Here is a 21338-nt window from a genome sequence, read left to right as displayed (position 1 = left end):
AAGGGCACATAGCCAGGTTATAGGTTTGATCCCCAACTGGGGTGCATGTGGGTGGCAGCCAATTGACGTTTCTTTCTCATATCTATGGTGTTTTTTTCTCTCTCTTTCCCTTCCCTTCCTCTCTCTAAAATTAAAAAGAAAGAATGAGAATCCCACCATTCTGATGAGGTGGAGAACAAAACACTCTAGGTGACATAATAGTAAGAACAAAACAGCCACATAGTTTAAATAATAGTAATTTTAAAAAAAATCCTCGCCCAGTCGGGAGTGGCTCAGCGGCTGAGCGTTGACCTGGGATCTAGGCAATCGGGGTTCGATTCCCAGTCAGGGCACATGCCCGGGTTGTGGGCTCGATCAATGACTCTCTCATCATTGATGTTTCTATCTCTCTCTCTCCTTCTCCTTTCCTCTCTCTGAAATCAATAAAGATATATATATATAAATCCTCACCCAAGGATATGTAAGAGAGAAGGGGGAAGGGGAGGAGAGAGGGATAGGGAGAGGGAGAGAGAGAGAGAAACATCAATGTGAGAAAGAAACATAGTCGGTTGCCTTCCATACATGCCCAAAAACCCACAACCTAGGTATGTGCCCTGACCGGGAATCGAACCCATGACCTTTTAGTGTAGTGGACGATGCTCCAACCAATTGAACCACACCAGCCAGGACTGAATAGTAATTTTTAAAAGTATGCTATTCTATCACCAGTTTTGAGGAAGAAAATTTTTGAGGTGTGGTCTTGAGTTCTCTTCTCTCTTAGGTTCAAAAGATTGAATTATCTTTTTTTCTGAATTGAAAAGTTTCTCACAACCCACAACAAGGCTGAATGGGTGCTGGGGGGAGTGCAATACTCTGCATTTAAACAACTAAAGTCCCACCTGGCTTAAATGTTCACACAAAAGCAACAATTCACTCTTCCAACATATGCTTCTCTAATGGCTCACTAGGACAAGGGCTAGATGAAATAGATGGAATTTAGTAATTTTGAGGGACAACCAGTAGTCTTTAATCCTGTCTGGAGACAGCATGTACTCCATGCACAAAAGAAGTAACAGGAGAACTCTTGGGAAGAACTTGTGACTGCTGCCACACTTGTCATACACTGTAGCAGCCACCAGGGGGAACTCGTGGGTTAAATACAGGGGTGAGCAAAAGTAGGTTTACAGTTATGAGTACATGAAGCCGTTTATTCTTGTATTATTATTTATTAATTATTGCATTGTTTTCCATATGAACAACTGTAAACCTACTCTGCCACCCTTGTAAGTATATCTAGTGTTTTACTAACAGAAGAGAGAAGAATCCTTTTCCATACTTTTTTTTTTTTTTTTAACAGAAGAGAAGGCTGAGGGTCTGGAATATAATTGCCTTGCTCTAAGTCTTACCATTAGCTAGTATCAAGGCCGTTGTCAAAGTCTGGTCTCTGAACTCAATGTTTTGTGCTCTATGATGCCAAACTGATGGCTTAGGTCCCTTCCCCAGATCTGACCCCACAGACTCAAACTGGACCTAACGCTTTTCAGGGGCAGAAAGCAGTCTCTGTTTGCCATGAAAGAGGTGAATCAGCAAGGGTTCTCCTGTTCTGTCTCTAAAATAGCAGAACTTCACCTAGGACTGGTCAGACAGGGATGAGAATCGCAGCCTGGGAAAAAGGTAGGGTTTAGGGAAATAAGTGGGTTTTGAGCTCTTGAATCTGCCTTCTTCCGGTATGTTATAATTCCTCTTGATATTAATTAGGAAAGGACAACCTCACTCTCACATCCATCCATTATAGAATTTCAGAGCTGGAAAGGTCCTTAAAGGTCATTTCCTCCAACTTTAAACCTGGCAGATAAAGTTCCCAACAAGCAGAATACCTCAGTGCTAGTATATTTACTACATCTTCAGAGGGCCCATTCTACTTTTCTCAAATTGCTCTAAGCCTTAGACAGTTCTTTCCTTCATCAGGCCTGCATTTGCTTCTGTGGACTTACAGCCGTTATCCTAGGTCTGTTCTCTGGGATCAAAAGGGAAAAGTTTCATGCCACTTCCACATAATAGGTCTCCAGAGGTCGGAGGACACTTCTAAGTCCCTTTCCCACCTGTCCTCAGCTTAACTCCGCTCCACCAACAAATCAGCAGACCCATTTCCTACAAAAGCTAGAACAGTTAAAAGCACCTGTGCCAAGTAACTTCAACCCTGTGGATTGCTACTTCCTTTTTAAAAATTAAATTATTTATTCACTCATTTATTCATGAATCAGGGATTTTCCTTAGCTACTACCTTTTTATAGATGAGCAAACACGCTCAGGTGATTTGCCTAGTTCACAAAGCTTCCAAAAGGCAGGTAAGCCCGGCTGGGCGCGGCTCAGCGGTTGAGTGTCGACCTAGGATCCAGGGGATCACGGTTCAATTCCTGGTCAGGGCACATGCCCAGGTTGTGGGCTTGATCCCCAGTAGGGGGAGTGCGGGAGGCAGCCGATCAATGATGACTCTCTCATCACTGATGTTTCAACTCTCTCTCTCCCTCTCCCTTCCTCTCTCTGAAATCAATAAAGACATATTTTTTAAAAAACAAAAACAAATAAAAGGCAAATAAGGGAGTCACACAGGTATTCCTCCTATATAAATTCATCCTCAGAATGGTATCTCCCACCATCACCACGCACATAAATATAAATTCATCTAGAATTTGTCTCCTGGCTCTAAGAGAGAAAGCAGAATATGGAAACAGGTGGGGTTTTAGGAATCACCATCAGATGCTCAGATCACAAAGGTGTATGTGACCCCAAGGGGTACACACATATGCAAACATGACCATGTGCACAGCCCAGTCACCCTGTTCACTTGCTCTGTGGCTTATCCTGCTCACCTTGACAGAGAAGATATTTGCAGTGTGTCCCGTGTGCATGGAGAGCAGCTTTTTGTGGTGCAGCGGGTCCCACACAATCGTGTGCTGGTCATCGGAACCAGAGGCCAGCAAGCTGCAAGCAGAGTGAGGGGTTCTGACATCAAGTTCCTGGGCAATTTTCCCCTAACCCACGTTCCCAGATAAGGAGTTAGGCCGCACAGGACTTAAATAACAGTATATGCCATAGAATTTAAGGCTATCTTGTAAACACTGGTTGATTCTCTTCTATTTGTCCTGAGAATTTGCCATTATTCCATAAACTTTGCATTAGTTTATCAAAAAACAGGGTTTGGATGGTCATCCAACCTTCCATCTCTCTGGGCTTCACTGTTTAACTGTGTATCGACGATGATGGACTAAAGTACGTGGCAGAGAGCAGCAGTCTCTTTTCACTTGGGTCCATTCTTCTCCTTACATCTAGGAAGAGGATCTCCCAGCCTCCCACTCTCATTCTTTAGCACCCCCTAGGTGCTCTAGCTCATACTTACTCTCCTTTCTCATTCCACTCCAGACAGTTGACACATCCTGAGTGACCCTGGGGGAGCAAATGGAAAGGGACAATAAAAAAGCCAGTTAGAGGTTCTTTTGGGGAACTCAACACCAAGTAGAATTCAACACCAAAAAGTAGAACTGAACAGGTGAACTAACCTTTCCATCATCAATGTTTTCTAGGTGCATGTGAGTGACCAGAATTGAATTAAACTGCCTGGCATCTTACAATATATAAAGTACTTTCACTGTCATGATCTTACTTGATACCAAGTACCCCTGAGTGATAAAGGGCAGGTTTCATTGATAACATTTTGCAGAAAAGTAAACTGAAGTTCAGATAATAATAAGTAACAAAAGTGAGATCCAACCAAATTTCTACTCCTACCACTAGAAGCGACATGTCAACAGTCCCTTCAAGGAATAGCCTCTTGACGACAGAAAATTTGCCCAGAGAAGCATCTGATCCAAGGGCAGCCAATTAACTAGAAGGCTGATCGTTCATTCATTTGACATATATTTAATTTATCGAGCACTCACTGCATGCCAGCTACTGTTCAGATGCTGGGGTACAGCAGTGTATAAATAAAAGTCCCTGATCTTCTGGAGCTTACTTCCAGTAGGGGGAGCCTGGTATAGTAAGGTACATTGGGTCAGTGTCTTGAGCTTGGGGATTTGAATTAAGAAACATGGACAGTGAGGCAGTTAACAGATGCTGAAGTTGAAAACATGCAGAGAGAGAAATCATGGCAAAGCTAGAATTACGAGGAAACAGAATCCATGAAAGCAGAAGGTATGAAGCGTCAGAAACGTGTTACATGGGAAAAGGAGAAAACAAGTCAGTAGGCATTCCTACACACTGTTCTTTCCGTTCCCTCACACTCCCTCATTCCTAATGGTACCTTGATTTTCACTGAATTATCTCCCTGCCCAAATGAGACCATGTGTTGCAGGAAGGGTAAACCCGTTGTTCGTTCCACAGTGATAGGTTCAGAAACTTAGGCCTAAGCCAAATTAGACATGGCATTCACTTGGGCACAGGAATTGGCTTAGAAATGAGCCTGTGACCCCAATCAGGTGCAAGGGGAACAGTTGCTGGGAGCTTCTAGGAAAGGAGTTTTCTCATTCAGGAGAGAGTCTATGAAAGAGATGCCTTTCTTCTTCTGGATGCTGGGAATACTGATGTGACACCTGGGATTGCCACCATGAGGGAAGCCAGCCAGAGAATGAAACTGATATAGAAAGAAAAGCCCAGATGAGGGAATCATAGCAAAATGGAGCCAGAATGACCACAGTAAGCAAGCCAGATGCCTACTCTACTCCTGGACTTCCGCTTAAGCCAATCAGTTCATTACTGTTTAAGGCCATTTGAGTTGGGTTGTTACTTGTGGCCCAGAGCATCCTAACTGATAAACTCCAACTCATTCTTCAGGTTTCAGTTTATGGGCACTTCCTTCAAGATGCCTTTCCTGTCGTGTAAATTTGGGAGGGAGGCATACCCTTCCTGTGGGCTCCTGCTGTCACACTGTACCATGGCTTTGTGTTGACATGGTTGTTTGCTTCACTGGACTGAGTCCTGAGAAAGCAGGCTTTTGTGTATTGTGTTCACTGCATCTCCAAGGCCAGCTACAGTCCCTGCCACATATCTGTTGCATAAATGAACAAATGAGACCAGTGGGACTAATGGGAAGAATGAAGAGATATGAACAAATCTAATTCCCTATCAGTCAGAAAAGGATTTTCCTCTCCTTCTCTTTCCCTCTTACCCTTTGTTCTATAAAGATTTTCATCTGGGTTGAACCTCATTTATTTCCAGGTTCTGCACTTACACACACTGCAGACACATTTACTCCATCCAAACTTGTCAGAGTACTTGCTGACCTGACTCCTCTCCTGAGGCCTCTCACTTCCCTGCGGCACTTGGTTGAAACTCCACCCATGGCTTTGGTCACTCTTTCTGGGTCAGAATAATTTCTGTCCTTGGCCCTCTCATTTTTTTTCACCAGGCTATAAATTACTTGTGCCTAGGGGTCACATCTTCAGTTTGCAATTTCCCAGAGTACCAAAGGCTTTGAGAGATTGCTCCTAAGTGAGGGCTTACAAAGAGCTAGGCACAGTGCTAAGTGCTTGAGGTAAGCAGAACAATGGCCCTTACAGATGTCCATGTTCTGATCCTCTGGAACCTATGAATATGTTCTGTTAGGTGGCAAAAGGGATTTTGCAGATGTAATTAAGGTCAAAGTCCTTGAGATGGGAAGACTGTCCCAGATTATCCAAGTGGGCCCAATATAATCACACAAGTCCTTAAAATCAGAACTTTCTTGGCTGCAGAGAATAGAGGGACATGTGAAAGGGACTTGACCTGCTGGCTTTGAAGATGGAAAAGGGAGTCATGAGCCTAGAAATGTAGCAGCCTGTAGAAGCTGGGAACTGCAACATAGCCCTGTGAAGTCCTTGCTTTTAGCCTGGTGAGACCCTTGTTAGACTTCTGATCAACAGAACTGTAAGATAATAAATTTGCGTTGTTTTAAACCACTAAGTTTGTGGTAATTTGTTATGGCAGCAATAGGAAACTAATACAGCACTCTGTATCCATTATCTTGTTTAAGAAACAGGTATTGTAACTCATTTTAAGAAAAACAATGTTCAGCCCTAGCTGGTTTGGCTCAGTGGATAGAGCGTTAGCCTGTGGACTGAAGGGTCCCAGGTTCAATTTCGGCCAATGGCATGTACCTCAGTTGCAGGCTTGATCCCTGGCCCGGTAGGGGCTCGTGTGGGAGGCAACTGATCGGTGTTTCTCTCTCACATTGATGTTTCTCTCTCTCTGTCCCTTCCACTCTCTGAAAAGCAACAGAAAAAATATCCTCGGGTGAGGATTAAAAGAACCAAAAAAACACACACAAAAAAGAAAAACAATGTTCAGAGAGGTTGAACTACTGTGATACTGTGATTTATAATAAGATATATTTGGTCTTTATCCCTGTTACTGGCACAAAGCTCCTAAAACCCTTGTAACTTCCTAGTAAGAGCGATAAAGGTGTCTTGATATTCATAACAAACCCCTTTCAACCACACCTGAGTTTATTAATAAAGTGATTTCTGGAAAGCACCAAAGGATGGGGGCTGGCTGCTAGGGGAACCAACCACATAATTGGATGATTGGAACTTTCAGCTCCATCCCCCTGACCTCCATGGACGTTGAACAGATCACCAATGGCCAATGATTTAATCAATTGTGTCCATGTAATGAGTCCTCTATAAAAACCCAAAAAGATAGGGTTCAGAGAGCTTCTGGGTTGATAAACTTGTGGAGATTTGGGGGGAGTGGCATACGCAGAGAGAGCATGGAAGTTTTGTGCTCCTTCCCACATACCTTGCTCTATGCATCTCTATGTGGCTGTTCTCGAATTATATTGTTTTATAATAAAGTGGTAACCTAGTAAGTAAAATCAATAAGTACCTGTACTGCTTTCGATCTGTGGTTGAGAGTCTATGGATGTGGAGGGTAGACTATATGAACTGATCAATACCATTTTATATAAGCGACTTAAGCATCCACAAATTTCTGTATCTGTGGGGGTCCTGAAACCAATCTCCTGCAGATACTGAGGGTAGTTAAGTTTTGGGGAATCAAAAAGTTAAACACAGATTTTTGACTGTGTGTGGGGGTTGGTGCCCTTAATCCCTTGTGTTGTTCAAGGGTCAACTGTACTGACAAAAAATATTAATAAAGGGTTTTATAAGTTAGAACATGTGTTTGGGAAGCTACTTTATGGGAAATAGAGTGTTTAAGAGGAGTTATTTTGGCCTTGATAAGGCTGGATAACATATAGGTGCATGATTTATGATTATGTTGAAGAATACAATGGAAGAAAATATGCCTATGACATATCAGAATTAAAAAGTGGGTAAAAAGAAGGGGATAAAACCTCAAATTTTCAAGGAATTGAGAGGAGAGACTGTTTAGAAAGGGCTCCCAGAGAGGAATAGACTTCTGTGTGCCTCCCTGGAATCCTAGAAATATTTGTACTTAGAGTGAGCCTTGCACATCAGGGACCTGGAGGAAACAAAGTGCACAGAAAAATATCCTGCAATAAAAGCTCCAAATCTCACTTAAGTTCCAAATTCCAACCTAATTCTTAGTTCCTGCTTAACTTTATTAAATATTCATTATAATTACTATATATGTCCCTGTACTCTGCTAGGTAGCATGGTATACAGGAGAAGGAGGCAAAGAGGAGCATTTTATCACTGACATTGTGTAGAACTGTAGGTGCATAATGATGATAAAAAGTGAACTTTTAGTTGGTTTTATTACTGCTTTTAAATTCTGTACAGACTATGTACCCCCTTATAGCCTGCACTGTCCTCACATTAGTATTCTACTGCTAGGTAGAATACTAGGTATTAATATACACAGTCTCATTATCACTCTCTTTTTACAGGTAAAACTGAGTCTCACACATTAAATAACTTACCCAAGTTCACACAAATGGTAAATATCAGAGCCCAGATGGGAACCCAGGTCAATGTAACTCCAAAGTCTGTGGCTATGTTGGACTACCTCAAATGTCACCCTATTACTGCCTATATTAAAAAAAAACATCTCATTGCTACCATCACCTTAGAGAACTGTTTGGTAGTTTCAGATAAAGTTGAGCTTGTATCTATCTACACTATGACCCAGTAATTCCACTTGTAGGTATTTACTCGAGGGAAATGAAAACATTTGTCTCACAAAAACTGGTTTAAAAATATCCATGGATGCTTTATTTTTAAAAGCCCCAAACTGGAAATAACCCAAATGGTCATCAAGGGGAGAATGGATAAACAAAATGCATCGCATCCATCCCGTGTATCACCACTCGTCAATACAAAGGAACACACTATAGATACGCGCAACAGGGATGAAGCTCAAACAACATGCTAAGCAAAAGAAATCAAACACACAAAAACACGTACTATAGAACTGTATTTACATAAAGTATAAGAACAGGCAAAACTAATCTATGGAGACAGAAGCCAAAATGGGGTTGCTCTGAGATAGGAGGGGTCACTGTAAAGGATACCAGGGGAACTTTTAGGGAGATGTACGTATTTTCTATCTTGTTGTGAATGGCAGTTACACAAGTGTCAAAACTCATCTAACGCAATACTTGAGACATGTGCAGTTTATTTTTATGTAAATCACACCTCAATAAAGAAAGAGAAAAAAGGTAATAATAGCAATAATAGTAGCTAATATACACTAAGCACTTTCTCACCACGTACAGGGACAATATTGTGCCCTTTATGTATGCTTTTAGTTAATCTTTACAACTACCTTGTGATGAAAACACCATTACTATTCTTAGTTTTCAGATGAGAAAAAGGTTAACACCTCGTATTGTGTAAACAGTACGGCTGGAATGTGACGCCATGTCTGACAGATTCTAGAGCTTGGCTCTTACGATGTCACACTGCCTTTTAAAATTCTAGGCTGTCTCTCTTAAAACTTATATCCCTGCTATGTGCCTGCCAGCATTGTACTGGGCTCACAGAGTGAGTCAGACAGATACATCTCCAGTCCTCACAGAACTGATGAGGTTTTGTTTTCCCCTCCTCTTCTCCAAACCTATAGAACATTAGCCTTTCCCCATGTTATCATGATCTCCTTGTAAGCATCACTTCAAATAACTATAGAATATTCCTCCAGAGGTTAAACCATATTTATTTCTGCCTTAGGTTAGTTCCAATATTGCTGAGTTGATGTGTTTCAAAAGTCCTGTGGGACTAAAACATTTACAGGTGACTGGGTGGCCCAGACTAGGAACAATGTCATGGCTTTTTGCATTTGACTGGAAATATACAAAATCTGTGTTGTAACCTTATGTATATCTCATGCTACTCAGGAGCTCAGATGTGCGGTCAGTGTGGAAAAATCCATTAAAATGGAAAAAATTAATAAATATGATTTAGTAGACAACAATCTATCAAAATGTGGGATCCACAGGGGTAAAATAAGAAGTCATTCTTGCTAGGGGAAAAAGTTGGGACCCACTGCATTAAGTAAATAAGAAAAGAGAAGTAGCCCAGCTGGCGTGACTCATAGGTTGAGCACAGACCTATGATCCAGGTGATCACAGTTCAATTCTTGGTCAGGGCACATGCCCGGGTTGCAGGCTTGATCCCCAGTAGGGAGCATGCAGGAGGCAGCCGATCAATGATTCTCTCTCATCATTGATGTTTCTCTCTCCCGCTCCCTTCTGCTCTCTGAAATGAATAAAGACATACTTTAAAAAAGAAAAAGAAAAAAAAGAGAAGCAAAGAGCTAGGAAGTCTGCAAATCAATGTGTATCCTGGTATAGCCCAAAGAACTTGGGATCCTTTTGTCCAAATTTACTTTTTACAAGAGGAAACTGAGGCTATGAGGCTGGTCAGTGAAAAGCAGAATTGTAAAGTGAAAGAGCTGTCTGGGTTCAACTTTGGCTTGGCCTCTTCCTAAGTATGTGGGTAGTTTCTTAAGATTCCCAGAGCTTCAGATTTTTCATTTGGAAATGGGGATGGTGATAATGTCACCTGACAAGATCATTGTGAAGATCAAATGATGCAATATATGCTAAGTGCCCAGCACACTTTGGTAAATGCTGGCTCCCTGGAACTAGTCCTAAGGTATCTTCTTTTGCCAACCTGTATGTTCTTCCAGATCCTACTCTCAAAGACCCCCTTCACGTGGCTAGGGTACTTACAAAGGGTACGCGTCTTAAACAATTGGATTCCTTCCTATTTACTTACTTGTTAAAAAAGGGTTATTTCTGCAGCTATTAACATGCTATTCTAGACTCTGATCAAACAGAAAATTCATTTATTCAATACCCATATGTATAAGGTATTGGGAGAAAAGGGAATAAATAGCAGGATGAACAAAGACTGGTCTATGTTTATGGCAACATGAGACAAAGTTCTACCATAATAGGGGAAGGAGAAAGGTATCCTAGAAGAAGATAGGAATTCCAGGCTCCAGGAACAAATTTAAAGGACCTTTGAGGACACCGTCTGGCTTGCAGACCAAGCCTGTGACCCAGTTTGCATACATGTAAGGACCCTCTCTTAATTGCAACCCAATAATATACACATTTAACTTATCCACTGACTTCAGACCTAAACCCTTGTATAACGAAACTCTACTTAAAAGTTCAATGTCAAAGAGCCTGAGAGAGATTTCAGTGGAGCCTCCACAAGAAATGCCAACCAGGAAAGACAGGAAGCAGATGGACATCTCTATAACTCCTTAACAGCGTGACTAGGAGTCTGAACAAGCAAGATTTAGATTAAAATCCAGCAAACATTAATTGAGCACCTACTCAATATCAGGGTAAGTGCTAAGCTTTCGCATATATCAGTTCACTATAACTTCACAGTACATGTTTATTACCAGGTATTAAGATAATATAGGTGTATTACTATAACAGAATGGAAGGAGTCCTGAAAGCAAACAAAACTCTCGAGAATTCTTCATTTACCTTCTGTTCACGTAAGGATTTGATACTTATCTTAGAGGCAGAATGATCTGAATATCCAGGTATCTCCATAAAACCTTTCCTTTTGTTGCTTTTTAACCTGTCTCAATGGTTCCTCAAATTTTATTGTGCCTAAGAATTACTATATGGAACAGTAATAGTAATAAGAATAACTAAACTTAGCTTACTATCTGTCAGGCCCTGTCCTCTTCACATAATCACCCTTGAAAATATGTTAAATTGTCCATAAAGTACAGTAAATGTGGTTTTAAGTGTATAAGCTGTGTTTCCTTGAGCAAGTTCTTTAACCTCTCTGTACCTCAGGTTCTACATCTATGAAAAAGGAAATAATAATTATAAGTAACCTCATAGAGTTGTAGAAAATGAATCAATGTTTGCAAAGCACTTTAGTCGCTTTAATTGCTGAGTGGCAGAGCTGAAAATCAAATCCAAGAATGTTCTTTCAATTGCACCATAATTCAAGACTTATAATACAGCCTGATGTGAACTAAGATTTCTGGGGAAGGAAAAAATCCTCCGAGAAGTCATGAAAAGGAGCAATTTAAAACATATTTCAATTTCTATATGTTTTACCTAAAAATCTAACTAGAGTGGGGCAAGCACACAACCATAATTCACATTAGAAAGTTTTTCCTTATACAGAGTCTATATCTGCTATCTATCCCCGAAAATTCTCTTTATTCATTCATTTTTTTTAATTTGAGCATCTACTATATGCTAGGCACTCTTTTGCATGCAAAGGCTATCATGGTAAATAAGACAGAGAACTCTAGTAGTGGTGACAAAGAAAAAATAAACATGTGAATCAGTAAGGTGAGCTCAAAGAGAAAATAAACCATGGTCATGGAATATATTTTAGATACAGTGGTCAGGGAAAGCCACTCTGATGAAGTAATGTTCGAAATAAAACTTGAATACTGAGAAGGAGAAAGTAACAAAGATCAAAAGGAAAAGCATGCCAGGCATAGGGAAGAACAAGTGCAAAGATAGGTTTGGTATGCTGGAGAAGCAGAAATGAAGGCAGTGTGGCTAGAGCACAGTGATGAAGGGGGCAGGCTAAGGCAAAATGAGCTCAGGAAGGTGAGTAGAGACCAGATTCTGAGGTCATACAGACCACAGCAAGAAGCTTCATGAGGCCAGGAATTGTGTTGGTCTTTCATTGCTGTATTCATCTCCCACGGTCTAGAACATTCTTGGCATATTGTAGGCACTCAGTATTTGCTTGAACATATGACTGAATTAATGAATGACTCCTAGTTCTGCCCTTTGGTGCTTCAGAGCATGAATTTACTCCATCATCTAAAGCAGAGGTTGGCACTTTTTCCTGTAAAGAGCCAGATAGTGAATATTTTAAGCTTCGCAGGCCATATGGGCTCTTAAGAACTACGCAATTCTGCTGCTGAATCATTAAGACAGCCTTAGACAATACATAAATGAGCATGGCTGTGTTCCAATAAAATTTTATTTATAAAAATAGGTGGCGATATTTTCAACCTAATTCCTATAAAATCCTATCTGCCTTCTCTATGGAAATTCACAAGCTGACCCTAAAACTCATGTGTAAATACAAGAGACCAGAAGAGCCAATACAATCCTGAAAAAGAAAAACAAAGTTGGAAGACTCACATTTCCTAATTTCAAAACTTACTACAAAAGCTAAAGTAATCTTTTTTTTTTTTTTTTTTTCTATAACAGCATGGTACTGACATTAGGACAAACAGTTAGGTAAATGGAATAGAGTTGAGAGCTCATAAATAAATCCTTACATTTAGGGTCAACTGATTTCCAACAAGAGTGCCAAGACAATTCAAAGGGGGAAAGAATAGTCTTTATGACAAAGGTGCGGGGACAACTGGATATCTACATGCAAAAGGATGAAGTACTGATTCATGGTACATCATGGATGAATCTTGAAAACATCATGCTAAGTGAAAGAAGCCAGATACAAAAATGTCACATATTGTATGATTCCATTTATATGAGATATCCAGAATAGGAAAATCCAGGGACAAAAAGTAGATTAGAGATTGCTAGCGCCGGGGTTGGGGGTAGGGGATGGGGAATAACTGCTAATATGGGTAAAGGATTTCTTTTGGGGGTGATGAAAATGTCTGGAATTAGAGTGGTGATGGTCCCACAACTTTGTAAATATACTAAAAACGAATTAGTTGTATACTTATATAAAATAAAAAATAAACTTGAGAAACAAGCCAACAAACAGGTAGCAGGCTGGATTTGGCCTGCAGGCCATAATTTGCTGACCCCTGATTTAAAGGATAGTCCTTTAAATCTCTCATGAAGTTAGGTCTCCCCTCTATATTCTTCTTTGAGGGTGATTATTTAATAAACTTGGTATCTAATTTACTTCTCTAAACTAATAATGTAAAAAAAACTCTGACAAGTCTGTTAGAATCAGGTTACAATGTGAAACTGCTCTGATCTACCAACCTTAGAAAAGAAAGAAACCAATCTAGTTTGATATGACTTGTTTCCAGTGAATTTATATTCAAATTATATTAGAAACAAAAGCAATCAAACTAGATTGTGAAGGTAAGATATATAATGTTTGCAACTTGTTTAAGGAAAATATTAAGAAAACAAATAAGGCAAGAGAATAAGACCACCAAGCCAAGAACTATTTGTTAAGTCTTTTAAAAAAGTAGACATGCCCAACTGACATGGCTCAGCAGTTGAGCATCGACCTAGGATCCAGTAGATCACGGTTCGATTCCTGGTCAGGGCACATGCCCAGGTTGCGGGCTCGATCCCCAGGGGAGGGTGTGCAGGAGGCAGCCGATCAATGACTCTCATCATTGATGTTTCTCTCTCTCTCTCTCTCTCTCTCTCTCAAATCAATACAAGACACTTTAAAAAAAAGTAGACACATGGTTGAAGTAAAAAGAATATGAACTATGGAGCCAGACAGGCCTGATATAAATATTAATCTTCTTCCACTTATGTGACCTTGGAAATGCAGTTTTATTCTCATTTGTAAAGTGAGGTTCCTTTCCTACAGAAGAGTGAGAACAAAGCCTAGGATAGAGCCATAAGGAAGACCAACATAAGGGACAGGTGGACAAAGAGCATGCAAAGGGTATCAAGAAAGACACTAGAGGAGTAGGAAGGAAAACAGAGAGGGTGATGCCTCAGAACCCAGATGGAGAAAGTTTCACTGAGGAAGTGTCCCGTGCTACGAAATACTGCTGGATCAAGCAAGGTAAGGATTAAGAAGTGTCCATTGACTTAGGGCAAGGAAGCTACAATGGTAACCTTGGCAAGAGCCAGTTTTGTGGTATGTAGTGCAGATAAATAGAAGGGGGTTGAGGATTTACAGTCACGCGCTACACTATGATATACCAGGTAGCTTAGGTGTGTAATAGGCTGTACCATTTACTTTCGTGTATGCACACTGTAAGATGTTGCACAATGACAAAATCACCTAATGATGAATTTTTCAGAATGTATCCCTGTAATTAAGCAGCCCATGACTGTATTAGGAAGTGAGGAAGTGAAAATACTGAATATAGGCTACTCTTCCAGTCTTTCAGGGGAAAGAGAAATGGAAGGCTATAGCTAGATATGGCTTTGGCATCAAGGAAGACTTTCTTAGATTGGAAAAGCTTGAACATATTTAATTGCAAGGGGAAAGAATCAATAGAGAAAGGGAAAGTTAAAGATACAGGAAAGCTAAAGGATCATCTGGGGTTGGGGTTTTATCAGATGAATGTTGCAAGAGAATGACTGTAGTAATGAGTCATGGATTCTTAAGGGGATAGGGAAGGGAGTAAAGACATAAGGTGGCATGTAAGAGGACTTGTTGAGGATGTAGAATCATTGCGGCATGATAGACTTATATACCTTTTTTTCACTTACCAATATATCTTGGAAATCTCTCATATCAGTTCATAGAGTTCTTTTTCATAGCTGCATAGCACTTTATTGTGTAGATGAACCAATATTTATTCAATGAATTTCTCATGTATGGATTCTTAAGAGTTGTTTCTGATAGTTTGCAATTATAGCAATACCATAATAAATAATCTTGTGCACATTTCTTTTATTATTGCTGGAGATGTATCTTCAGGTTAAAAACCCAGAAGTGGGAGTGCTGGCCAAAGAGTAAATGTATATGTGGTTTTTGTTAGATATTGCCAAATTTCCGTCACTGGGAGTTACACCATTTTGCTTTCCCAGTAGCAATGCATGAGAGTACCTGTTTCTCTACAACTCACCAACAGACAGTGTGGTTAAGCTTTTGAATTTTTTACCATTCTGACAGATGAAAAATGGCATCTCAACATAGTTTTAAGTTACATTTCTCTTATGAGTGAAATTGAATATCTTTTCCATATGTTTAAAGGCTATTTTAATATAATTTTTGTCATTTTGGTATAACAAAGGAGGGAAAAATAAGAATTTACATATGTACCTGCATATTTTTGCAAACACAAGTACAGAATGGATAAGCAGAAACTAATGAAGTTGGTCCCCTCTAGGGGGTGGAAGATATAGGGTGAAGAGTAGAGAAAGGGTATGAGTAATTCTGCTCTGGACCTTTTTGTAGATTTTTTACTTTTAGAACAAAGTTGAGGTTTTGCACATGCAAAAAGTAAAGTAAAAAAAAAAAAAAGTAAAACTAACATACCTGACAAAGCTGAGGATGGGATGCTAACTAACCCAAGTAATTTTTTTACACAGTACTTTGACTATATATTCTTCAACCGTGTATATTTTAAAGACAAAATAAACTTTAAGGAAATCTTGATTGAACCCTAATTAGTAGATTTGTCATTTGTAGTGATATTGCTGTAGCAATTCTGTAACTATTTTGTGTATACTGTAAAACTGAGTAAATGAGTAACTATATCAGTGCTGTTGAGATAAATATATCAATGTTAATATATAATAAATATAATACTTTTAAATTTTTATTTTTTAGTTTTTTATCTTTATTGATTTTTAGAGTGAGAGAGAGAGAGAGAGAGAGAGATTGATGTGCAAGAGAAACACTCATCAGTTGCCTCCCATACACGCCCTGACTGGGGATTGAACCCACAACCTAGGTATGTGTCCTGACTGGGTATCAAACCTGCAATTCTTTCCACCTGCTCTCACTTCTCTAAGTCTCATAAGAGGCAAAGCTGTACATTCCTTCATACTATGCACTGTTACTTACAGGTCCTGGGCAAGGTGGCCTTTAAGCAAGTGCAAACTGGAACAGTTCACCTTAACATAATTGTTTTTGAGTTCCAGACCTTGGAAAACAATAGATGGGATCCTGTTTTGTAGTCATAGAAGTTTCCAATCTATTCTGGACAAAGTTATTAAACCAGGAAGAGATGGTAAAGATAATATGGGATGGGTGGAGGCACAGCTAAAAGGAGAAGCCCAGCCAGCGAGGGGTCACTGTCTATTCAGCATCCACCAGAGCAGGGTATCTCAACCTCAGCATTATTGGCATTTGGGGCTGCATAATTCTTTGTGGCACTTTCTTTGCTGTCCTATATATTGTAGGATGTTTAGCAGCATCCTGAGCCTCTACCCACTATCTGTCTGCAGTACCCTTCTAGTTTTGACCATCATAATTGTTTCTGGACATTGCCAAATGTTCCCTTGGAGGTAAAATCTCCCATGCCCCATCACCAACTGCACTGAGCTTTGTTCTAAAGGAAACATGGAGAGAAACTTAAAAAAAAAAGGATAAATAATAAAATACATAAAAAATTATGTTTTCAAATAATTTTTAGAGATATGGGAAAACAATCATAATATAAAAGTATAAAAGGTTTTCTCAAACTGTGTAAACGGTACAAGCCCTGTTTGTAGGGAAAAAAATTACATAAGCATGGAAAAAAACTAGAAGATTTAAGAATCATAACTGCTATTTTATTGAATTAGCTTGCTATGATCCAGACACTGTCAAGTGCTTCACACAAACCTTCTAATTTAATCATCAAAACAATTCTCAGTTATTGCTCTATTTTACTGATCAGGAAACTAGGGGTAACTTGCACAAGGCTATATAGCTGTGGAGAAGATAGGTCTTGAAAATAAATTTATGAGGCTCCAATGCCAATCTCTCTCTTTTTTTTTTTTTTAATATATTTTTATTGATTTCATAGAGAGGAAGGGAGAGGGAGAGAGAGATAGAAACATCAATGATGAGAGTCATTGATCGGCTGCCTCCTGCACACCCCCAACTGGGGATCAAGCCCGCAACCCAGCCATGTGCCCTGACCGGGAATCAAACCCCAATCGCCTGGATCCTAGGTCGATGCTCAACCGCTGAGCCACGCCTGGCCGGGCATCCAATGCCCATCTCTTAATGAGTATTCTGTTTCATAATACACAAAGACAGTACACCAAACGTTAACAATGTTTATCTCTAGATGACAGAATTAAACGTGATTTTGTTTTCTTCTCTACATTTTCCTGTCTATTCCATATTTGCTACTATATTTCTTCTATAATCAGAAAAAAAAAATAAGTAAAAGTTGTGAAGCCTACTTGGTAACATGAAGAAAAGAATTATTATATGTTAACTTAAAAAAAATTCAATGCAGCCCTGGCTGGTGTGGCATAGTCGGCTGAGCGTTGTCCCATGCACCAAAAGGTTGCTGGTTCGATTTCCGGTCAGGGCACATGCCTGGGTTGTGGGCTCGATCCCTGGTGGGGGGCGTGCAGGAGGCAGCTAATCAATGTTGTGCTCTCACATCGATGTTTCTCTTTCTCTCTCCCTCTTGCTTCCTCTCTCTTTAAAAATCAATAAAACTATTTTTTTTTAAATTCAATGTAAAGTATACAGGAGATAAAACAAAGTACATGAAATGCTAATAGTAACTGTATTATGGAGGGAGGACTAAGAAGTAATTTTTACTTATCTTTTCCATATTACTATTAATGTAGTTATATTTTATAATGGATAAAAGTTTATAATTAAAAGAAAGCAATCACAATCATCTATAATCTCACTACCTTAAGATAACACAATGTTAACATTCAATAAATTTCTTTCTAGTCTTTTTCTAAGACCAACATGATCACTTACAAACACTAATCTGAAGAAACTAAAGAGAATTCTTACTCAACCTGCAGATAACACTAAGTTGGATAGGACAGTTAAAAGTTGGATTCAAAACATGATCTTGAGCAAGAAAGGGAATGAAACTAACATTATGGAGTGTCTCTGTCAGACACAGTGGAAAAGAAGAAATTCTTTTTTTTTAAAATATATCTTTATTGATGTCAGAGAGAGGAAAGGAGAGGGAGAGAGAGAGAGAGAGAGAAACATCAATGATGAGAGAGTCATTGACTGAGCCCACAACCTGGGCATGTGCCCTGACCGGGAATCGAACCCTGATCGCCTGGATCCTAGGTCAACGCTCAACCACTGAGCCACGCCCGGCTGGGCAAAAGAAGAAATTCTTGACTGAAAAAGCCTAGATCTCCATGGACTGGACAGGACAACACTAGACAAGGTGCTTGGCCTTTCTAAACTTGTTTTTATTATTATTTTATTTTATTTTAATTTTTTTTGTAATACCTAGTCCCTATCTACCTTCCCACAGAGTTTCTTTGAAGCTAAAATGAGAAAGTGTGTGCATGTGTGTGTGTATGAAAACACTCTGTAAACTCTAATTCCTGTATAAAGGTAAGAATCATTATTGTCTTAAGCCAACAGTAAAAACAGTGGTATGCAATTAAAAAATATTTCCAAGCACAAAGCAAATAATATGACCCAAAAATAATTTCTGCATGACCATGTAAATAACTAATCTTGATTCAGATTTACCTACCTAATAAAACTGCTGGAAAGGAGAGGTAACCTTTAGGTATGACCTGCAGAGAAAAACTTGTTTATGACTTGAATAATGCCAAGAGGATTCTCTGCAGGCAAAGAAAGGAGAGCCAGCCATCTGTATTTAGGGAAGCAAACTGGATCTCTTACCTGCAGCTCTGCTTCCAGGCCCAGCCGTCTGATAAAGGGGTCAGTGACATGGTAGTGCCTCTCAAAGCTCAGGGCACCCCGCTCCTGGGGGCAGAAATGAACACATAATTTCACTGATTTAATTCAACATGATTTATTATGTGCCTATTATATATCCAACACTTGTGCTTGGCACCACAGGAGTTAAAAAAGATAACAAGAAATCAGCTTGTGGGGACCTGCACTACACTTAGGCAGGGATTAGAGAATAATAGAAGAGAGTATGTAAGTAGTAGTAAATTGTGCTTGCTGGATTAAAAAAAAGGAAAGAAAAACATTGGAAACAAAAAATAGGGAATGTTTCCATATTAGGCTGGAGAAGATGAACATCATCTTTAGGACACATACTGTGTGAGATATGTGAAGGAAAAAATAACTCTCATGGTCCCTCCAATTCTATGATTCTGTGTCTCTAGGTAATGGTCCTTGCCCTTGAGGGCTATCAGTTTAATGAAATCACAAACCACCCCCACAAATGAACAAAGTTCCAAAAAGATTCAGGGATGCAAAGAAAAATACTATATAAAACACAGACTAACATGCACAAAGTACATGGCTCACACAGAGGCATACACTCAATCTTTCTGGATGGTGACCACAGCTTATGTTACATGCCACTTTTTTTTCCTTATCATCAATATTATTATTTTTTAATCCTCACCCCAGGATATTTTTTCCATCGCTTTTCAAAGAGAAGAAGGGGAAGAAAGAGAGAGATAGAAACATTGATGTGAGACACATTGATTGGTGCTGCCCCCCCTCCACAGACCTGGGCTGGGGGTTGAGCCTGCAGCCAAGGTATGTGCCCCTGGCCAAAATCGAACCCAGGACCCTTCAGTCTGTGGGCTAATGCTCTAACCACTGAACCAAACTGGTTATGGCCATGCCACTTATTTTTTAAAAGATTTTTAATTAAAAGAATATTTTAGCACTTAATCTTTTCAAAGAACTTTCTCATGTTCTTTTGGATTTCATTCTCAAGATCAGCCTGCAGGCGACAGACATTATTATCATTTAACAACAGAAAACTGAGGCCAAGGAGGTAAATGACTAAAGTCTTCCAGGTAGTTAATTAGGGCAGTGGTGAGGTTAAGCTCCTGACGCCAGCTTAGGGTTCTTAATAGAGAAGCACATCATGTCTTGGTTGAATCTCTTCCATTAAATTCCTGTGCTCCTTTACTGAGGGCTTCCCTGACAAAGTCTGGGCTACCTCGCTAAATGACCTTGACTACCCAGTCATCCACTCATCTCACAGTACTGGAGTGTCTTCTATGTACATCCTGCAGAGGATGGGTACGGGCTTTGTTTGGTACAGGAGACCCACGAAGAAAAGGAGTCTAAGCTGAACTGGGACTAAGACTCTCCCAGGTTCTGTTATATGTTCAATTTAGCAGCTGGAGCAACACGAAGCTACATTTACTCCTGCACAACCCCTCACACACACATACGCACGTGCCCAAGCACCTGCAAACACAAACACACATACACAAATGTACACACACATGCACAACATACTAATGGCTCCCCTCTCTCATCAGCCTCTATTAATCTCAGTGGCCTGGGCACAAACACTTGAACAGAGGAGTCTCCATGAATTCTATGTTCTTGAGTAAAAATGTGGGAGCCAAGGGACATTAGTTCGAGTCCAGTCTGTCACTAATTAGCTATGTGACTTTAGGCAAGTCACCAACTCTAAACCTCAGTTTCCTTGTCTGTAAACTGAACCTGTGAGGAAGAAAGGATCTCATGCTCTGGTTCAGAGGTCTGGGTTGCTTACCTTGATCTGCCTATGAATGAGGTCTCTAGTTATGTTGACTTTTGCCATCTTCTCTTAATGGATTCAACAGAAGGAAGCTATATAAAGATCTTCAGAACCCTTGCGCATTCCAGCAAAGCCCAGGTCCACACGACACACATTTAATTACCTGGGGAGAAAAAAAATCATCAAACCTTGGAGGATGGAATAAGGTGGCTTCAGAGTCCCAATTTCACTTCTAAAACAGCCCCTCAGCCTACTTGGTGAACTGGCTATTGCCTGTGATTTATGACACAGTATTGAAGAACCTCTGGAGGGCAAAGGGCATAGGGGAGAGGGGAGACAATGACTCACAGCCACAGAAAGTATTGGAACAAACACTGAATAAGTCATGTATGCTTCACCAGAAAAGGAGGGTTTGGATATGAGTATGAAGGAAGATGGAAGCATATCCTGAAAATAAGAACAAGGTACACAGCAAGAAAGATGATGTCAAGTTTCACATGCTCAGTATGCATCTGTGGCAACCAGTCTGAAACTTTTAATTATGCTTCAAATCTCTGACCCTCAGCTTGGCTCTCACCAAAACCAAATTAGTATCATACACAGAACACAGAACCCTCTAACAGATTCACAGAATCAAAGAGAGGACAGGAGTTGTAATGGCACCATGTCCAAGATCCAATCTGATAAAG

General features: G+C 39.9%; 1 protein-coding gene across 2 annotated transcripts in view; it reads right to left on the bottom strand.

Annotated features, from left to right (window-relative positions):
• Positions 1 to 21338, bottom strand: part of WDTC1 (WD and tetratricopeptide repeats 1) — a 56977-nt gene that overhangs the window by 17036 nt on the left and 18603 nt on the right. Inside the window, exons 2-6 of one of the 2 annotated variants that reach the window (XM_081146076.1) lie at positions 20665 to 20812; positions 18849 to 18932; positions 18697 to 18739; positions 3380 to 3426; positions 2853 to 2964 (exon numbers count right to left, since the gene is read on the bottom strand). In XM_081146076.1, coding sequence (XP_081002202.1) covers positions 2853 to 2891 — 39 coding nt within the window. In that variant the 5' untranslated portion in view covers positions 2892 to 2964; positions 3380 to 3426; positions 18697 to 18739; positions 18849 to 18932; positions 20665 to 20812. The remainder of the gene's footprint in view (positions 1 to 2852; positions 2965 to 3379; positions 3427 to 18696; positions 18740 to 18848; positions 18933 to 20664; positions 20813 to 21338) is intronic. The other variant, XM_081146075.1, reaches the window with a different exon arrangement.

This window comes from Miniopterus schreibersii (genome assembly GCF_964146895.1).
Source record: "Miniopterus schreibersii genome assembly, chromosome: 8".
NCBI classification, from domain to species: Eukaryota; Metazoa; Chordata; class Mammalia; order Chiroptera; family Miniopteridae; genus Miniopterus; species Miniopterus schreibersii.
The sequence above is the reverse complement of the archived record's forward strand: the minus strand, read 5'-3'. Positions and strand labels throughout refer to the sequence as shown.